Raw genomic sequence first — 7,500 nt, 5'->3', positions numbered from 1 at the left:
ATACTTAAACCTAAATTTACATACACTGGGCTGTTCATTTATCATTTCTTTAAAAAATGATTACAGTAACACAGAACATTTCCTACGAATACCAGTAGACAAAAACACATCTGATGCTCAATATAGTAGCACAGAAAACAAAAAATGTAAAATTAAATGGCCCATGTGTAAAAAAGAAAAAAAAGAAAAAAAGAAAAATGAAAAAACACAGCACAAACATGAAGGAAAAAATCTTAGTGATGTAACTCCCTATCTTCAGTCTTCATTTAAGTACTTTTTACAATCTGTGACTTCTTTTTTTGTTTGTTTTTGTCTTTCTTTTTCTTAGTACCTAAACAAATATATCCTATTTACAATTACATGCCACATGAAGCTCACTTTGAAAATAAAGACCCATTTCATATTCCAATGTTTAAACTGAGGATGGCATGGAAAAAATCTATGAATATCTTAAAGGTCAATTAAAGTTTATCTAAATGAAGTGGCAGATCTAAAAGCCACAATATACCTTATATTCACATAGTGTGTGGATTTTATCTATTCAATATATATTGAAAATACTAAATTTACAATGTCAAGATATTTTTGTTTTCTTCCTGAGGGGAGGGAGGCTTTGTGTGTGTATATATTTATGTATATATTCTTTTAATAAATTCATCTGCATTTAATCATACAATTCACATCAACATCTGGACTAACAGAATAACACTTCATTTGATGACAGAGATGAATGTATATTGCTTAAAACAATCTAATGCTATTTTTTGAGTCTTGAAAAAAAGCTAAATTAACTAATAAAAACAACAAACACGGTGGGGCCTGCCACCAGCCTTGCTAGTGATGTAACCATGCACTCAACAATACATCTGTGTTGCCTTGCTACAGAGTCAATAGGATTTATATGCTTACAGATCCAATGAACACATTTTCCTGCTTGAAAACCAAAACTGGCAAATAACACTGAAAAGTTTTTCTGTCAATGCCATTGTCACAGAGTTTACTTCTTTTCCAAGTGTGCTTCACGATCATCAGTTCCAAATTTCTAGCTTTCACACCGATGAAAAAGTCTATCATAAAAGAAAGCACAGAATTCAGTGAATCAGGTCCTACTACAGTTAACTCTGCTATCTTCCTTATCATTAGAATGGTATTTAACATATGAGCAATCCATTCAAACACACCATACAAACAAGTCCTTCAATATCTTTTTTTTTCTCATTTTCTTTTTTTTTTTTTTGCAATACAATTTTTTCCGTAATACCACACAGACGAATAAATTACAGTACAATTTCATGCATCAATGAAAGTAGGAGATGAAAAACATCAAGTGATTTCACATTCAGTCATCTGTTAACTACAAAGACTGGAGAATCAGACGACCCTATGCCAATTTACTTAACAAGCATTTGCAATGAAAATCCTTTCTTTCAGTTGTGTACTATAAAATACAAAATGAAAATAAATAGAATAAAATAAAAATGGTACAAAATATCTAGACCTGACACAGAATGAGATTACGAGGTATATAACCTTGAAAAAAAAAAAGTGAGAGAGAGAAAAAATCACATGAACAGGTTCTAGTCTGTTCAAACCTAAAATTATACCTTTCATAAAACATTTCAGTATCTTGACCACCTTTTTCACTTGTTTAGAAATATGGTCTTGATTTTTTTTTTCTATAAGAACAAGTAAAAAAAAAAAAAAAAAAAAAAAAAAAAAAAAAAAAAAAAAAAAAAAAGCTAGGAAGAGGGAAGACATAAGCAGATACAAAATGGCCAACATAATAAACTTAAATAAATAAGAAATCATTGTTTGTTTCTTTTCTCTTTTTCTTTGTTTCTTCTTTTTCTCCATCTACTCAAAATCAAACACATACATTTTCCCAATATCAGCTTCAAAAACACACGCCAAAAGCTGAGTGAAGCCTCAATAAGCTCGCTTCTATAGTGGTGTCAACATGGCAATTGTTCTTGTAATCATAAGTCATCTTGAACCATAATTCATCTGATATGTAACTTACAGATCAAAAAATGAATGCCCCAGTGACAACTCTCAGGAATGAAGCACAACAAAATATTCAGTACATGAGAAAAATAATGGTAAAAATGAAATATAAAAGGCATAGTTATCATATTCAAGGCTTCTTATAACCTATCCATGTTTGAAACAGTATGCTCTAAACAATTTGGCAGAAAAATGATCATCTTTAAAAAAGAAACAAACAAATCTATAAACAGAAAAGCACTATACTATAACTGTTCCTATAATATCACCATAGCTTGAAATCATAACCATCACAACTGCTACTGATACTAAAGACAACTGTTTCAACTCATACTATTAAGATAGTAACAAAACTTTCTCTCTCTCTCTCTCACTCTCACTCTCACCCTCACACTCTCTCACTCACTCTCTGACTCTCTCACTCCCACACTCTCTGACTCTCTCTCTCTCACTCCCTCACTCAATCAATTGCTCAATCACTCTCATTCCTCACTCACTCACTTGCTAGGACAATATGAACTATGAGTGTTCCTTAGACTTTATTGACATTTCCAGTACACCTGAGAAGACTGATTCTAAAGAAAATGTTATCGCATTAGTAATGAAATAAATATCTCATATCAATAATGAGTCAATAAAAAGTTCATTTATGGTAGACTCGACATAAGTTGTACTCTCCTCTTTTCTTGAATCATTCCTTATGCACATATTTAACACTACATATTCCTTGAAGAACTGCTTTTTTAACAAAATGATGATAATGATGTGATAAAAATTGACCTCTTTTTTTGGAACATCAAATTAGGGTAAGACACTTCCATTACCTTACTCATGTTCTGCCATCCCTATACCTTTTAATCATCTTTATAAATAATCATTTGATTTGGGTATACATCACAGAGCAAAACTGAAAAAATAAAATGAAAATAATAATAATAAATAAGAAAAAGTAGAAATCAATAACCCAAACTGTCAGAAGTTATCTTGCTATCTTTCACACATGACAATAATATGCATTTTGCATTTGTTAGTCAAGCACTCGCAATAATCATAATACATTTGGTTTATTTCAATGGCCCCAGTAAGAAAGGGGTAAAGGAGAAGACAGACTTATGTACCATGTCTGCTGACTTGGGGAGGACCCAAACATCTAATTTTTTCCTTACTAAAGTCCCTACTGATAACAAGTCTCTCTCTCTCCTTTTTTTTAAATGAAATTCCTATGACACAGTATGTGATTGGCAAGACATCTAACTTCCCTGTCAATAAATATCATAATGACTTGATTGTCATGTTAATTCATGTAAAAAGTAAATATTTTTTTTCTCTCTCTCATTCAACCCACTGTTGCTGGAAGTGCAAGTATACATAAACTAGCCACTGTGATTTTATCTCATTATTTTAGACATAGAAAGCTCCAGAAGTATTTAGTGTACAAGGAATCAACTACAAGGCCTACAAGATCTCACCTATGTACCGCACTTCCTGATTTTTCGTAAAGAAAGTTTTTACTTTCATTACTATCATTATTGTTAATAACATTATTATTATCAATATCTTTACTATCCTCCCAATCATCATTATTACTATCATTAAAGTGTTTATAACAATAGCATTAGAATTAAAGCTTTTTTTTTTTTTAGAAAAATTCAAGTAATGAGGGACAGAGCTGAGGTCTAGTCCTAACAGCTGACCGTGGTAACTAAGCACTTGTTGAAGCCATCCATGTGTAAACAAAACTGACAAAACAAGACTGCAGTGGACAGTGTAAGTACCCAGTGCCAATGAGCTAAACAGAGTAGTTCATGGTTCAAAGCCATGTTCCAATGCTAGTTTGCTATCCAGAGGACACATGGAAATAGTTCTAGTTAAGTTAAGGTCTGATGGGTGGGACTGAGAAGAGGATTTCAGGTTTGAATTGGTCAGGTTTTTATTCAAGGACTATATTTGAAATATCTTTGTGTAACTTCATTCCACCTAGTTGAGGCAAGGTATAATAAAAACAAAAGTATACATTAAAACTGGGTGACGTTCTACCAAGATGAAGTAAATTAGATAAAGATTACCTAAGTGAGATTTAGGTTAGGCTTGATCCGATTATGTATGCGCGGATCACATAAGAATATAACAAGATCAGAGAGAGACTAGGGTGGGGCAAGCTAGATATTCCAATGTGTCTGTTTTTTTTTAAATGTTATTTGCTTTTTGTCCTATGAATTGCAAATTAGTAATGAAATATGGGACTGTATCAAAAACCACTACCTTTCTCAAAGATTAAACAATATATTTACAAAATGGTTGAAGAATTACATGACAACAAACAATAAATAATAATAAAAATAAGACAATAAAAAATAAATAATCTTGTCATGCAGTGTTATCAGCAACATGGACACATATAAGAAAAATGTTTTAATCCTCAATGAGCATCATATTCTACATTCCATTAAAGTGACAATGTTCACGCTTTTTAAACATTATACTCTATCATTCTTGAGAGAATATATCATGTCACAAATGAGATGAATAGCCAGATGACTTTGTATAACACCAGTAGTATTGGCAACATCAGAACAGCGATTTATCCCTCTTGCTCTTAACATCAAAATCTTGGACATGAAAATAAAAAGTTGAAGAAAACAAGATATTTAAAACAAAAAACAGATTGTAGCAAATAAGGAAAAGACTACATTAACTCCACATTTCAGATTCATCAGTGAAGGTTTGGACACAAATTCCTTCACGACACAAGGAGAAAAACCATTCTTTCTACCAAGCATCTCACTACACCTGATAGGTTTCATCACACAAAATTCAACCCTGTGGACGAACAAGGTTACTCCAAAAGAGGAAGGATGTTGTATTTACAATGGTGTCTTGTAGAGCTGGTACACAAATAATGGATGATGGAGTTGATTTTGATGAATCGATGATTGAGTCAGCCAAGCATGTAAGAACTCAAGGTGAGCATTCTGGCATCTTATGGATCCTACTGTGATTCATACTCTAGAGTGACCACCACCTTTTCCAGGAGAAAATAGCAAGGCATGCTTATCATGATTCTTGTCTTTGGTCTTGTTATTTTCAAAGCTAAAAAACATATGTTAACAGTGAACAGTTTTTCAGGGATAACTGATACAGATCCAGCTGCTGTCACCAAATGTGTTCAAAATAATATTTCTTATAGAATAAAGCTTGACCTTCCAAACATTAAAAAGTTTTTCTGTTATCAGTCAGCTTCTCTTGGGGGGAGGAAATTGTATCTGAAATCAAAACTGACTTGAGAGCAGTAAATCCACTTGGAAAAATCCATATCTTTACCAAAATATTTATGTTTTTGAGGCACAACTTCGAAAGTTAAGTTCCAAAAGAATCTAAGCCAGACACTGATACCACAGTTGGGGAGTGGGTTTAAGCATTACACTCATAGAGGAATGATTCACAGGATGACAAGATCCAACAAGCTGTCCATCACTCAGCCATATCATGTAGGAAGTCTCTGTGTCACAAAATAATAAGTAAAGTTGTGTTTGTGGCAATAGTGGCATGACACCAATGCCCTGGTACTAACTTTGTGGCACTAACAACCATTGGTGCTACACAAACTTAGTGGCACCAGCAACCAAGAACACACCACAAGCGACGAGATATTAGGTCTGTGGCACAAGAGATCACTTCACTAAACAGCTGCGCCGTTGCTGAGGAACATGTGGGAAGTTGGAGATTCAGACTCACTCCCTGGGGATAAGAAATGTGTCTGTGAGAAGCACACAGGCAATAAATGCATTAGAAAGAGCTGCTGATAACCCTGACAGCTGCCACACCTGCTCCTCCTTCAGCATCTCTTGCTTTTGCTACTACTCTTGGTATCTGGAAAAAATCATGAGTGCAATTAGATCCAAGACAAAATTTATGGCTGGGGAAAATGTATTATTCTTATCATTTAACATGTTATATTCACATTCAAGATATTCATGAGCCGGAAGACCCAAATCCGTCAAACTAAAGCAGCAAATAAGGAAAAAGGATATAAACTGACATATGATACTAAGCATATACATGATCTGTTAAAAGCACTAAATACACTATTTTCATAATATTAGCTACCTTAAATAGTCATCATTCACATTCATTCAAAATTCAAACTCACACAAGCAAAAGATATATCAAGGATATATCTATGTGCATGGATGCACCCCCCCCCCACACACACACACACACACACACATTTTACCTCTTTACTTGAAATCAGCTGTAATGGGGGAAAAAAAAAAAAAAAAAAAAAAAAAAAAAAAAAAAAAAAAAAAAAAAACTTCCTTGCTCAATCTTGACTCTACTGGCATAACAAACTTGAAATATTGGTAAAGAAAGAAAAGAAAAGAAAGGAAAAAGTAAAACACTGGTGCTGGTGTCTTTCACGATCACTAGCATTTAATTTAAGTGGGGATATAAAATCAGTAAAATATATAGAAATATATAAAATCATGATCTCTCTTGGAGCTAGTTCTTCATCACTCTTAGGAATGTATGCTCTTCTTCAACAGAACAAAATTTATCTTACAGTTTACTTTACCATCATTTATATAAACTAATGGAGTTAAGGTGGAACATGACACAGGGGGGGGGGGGGGGGGGATTTAAATGTCTGCAGGAGATTCAGAGTGACAAGGTCATATGCCCTAGAAGTATGGCTGCTGTAGCTGCAGAACAATGCACAATACAGCTATTTCTCCGCTGAATTTCTGAGTGATAACCTTGTCACATTTAGGATAAACAGCAAACACTAAGCCATAACAAGAGGCCAAGCAGGATACTTGTGCTTCAGTTACTGAATAATTGTCACATTTATGGTTTGTACTACAATGCATTATTCATTCTTTGTGTATGTATTATGCTTATCAGTACAATAGAAAGTCTGAAGCCAGACAGATACAAACATATGAAACCAATGATTGAAATAAGTTTGCAAATTCACATACAGCAAAAAGTATTTTGTAACTCCGTACTTCTTTGTAAATGAAAAAAAAAATAAAGATTCTGATAATCAATAAATTTTGTCTATTCATCTGATAAAAATCTGAAACCAAATGGATTTACTTGAAACTAACAAGGCATAGCATTCTTGATAGGAGCTAACCAAAAATGTGAAGCATTTACATAACAATAGGGAAATCTTTACTGAAAAGTCCATTTTGCTTAAAGTTATGGGTATGTCATATATGACATTGCAACATCCCATGATCTATTGGTATTTTCACAAAATATTGAATACCTGCTCACAGCCATAAAATAAAATAAAATGAAAGTAAGACATGAAAGATACAATATGATCTTATGTGTTCTTCTGTAGAACATCATGGTGTCGCAACATTCATAAAAAAAGCAAACAACACAAATAGCAATTCATCTCAACAGTATTAAGTTTATTTCAAACATTTTTCTTGATTAATATTTTTTAAATAGTCTTTTGGCAAGTGTCATGTCCCACCTTGAAAG

The 7,500-nt window shown here is 33.1% G+C and overlaps 1 protein-coding gene across 4 annotated transcripts in view; it reads right to left on the bottom strand.

Annotated features, from left to right (window-relative positions):
- The window catches only part of LOC138862984 (WD repeat-containing protein 26-like), a gene marked incomplete at its 5' end in the record, with an annotated part of 22,775 nt that overhangs the window by 2,246 nt on the left and 13,029 nt on the right, over positions 1-7,500 (bottom strand). For 2 of the 4 annotated variants that reach the window (XM_070126415.1, XM_070126418.1), the window contains 1 exon segment: positions 1-5,742. This exon segment is cut by the window's left edge and continues 2,246 nt beyond it. In XM_070126415.1, the coding sequence (XP_069982516.1) occupies positions 5,684-5,742 (59 nt within the window). 4 annotated transcript variants of the gene reach the window in all.

The sequence above is a fragment of the Penaeus vannamei genome, chromosome 10 (assembly GCF_042767895.1).
Source record: "Penaeus vannamei isolate JL-2024 chromosome 10, ASM4276789v1, whole genome shotgun sequence".
NCBI lineage: Eukaryota > Metazoa > Arthropoda > Malacostraca > Decapoda > Penaeidae > Penaeus > Penaeus vannamei.
The sequence above is the reverse complement of the archived record's forward strand: the minus strand, read 5'-3'. Positions and strand labels throughout refer to the sequence as shown.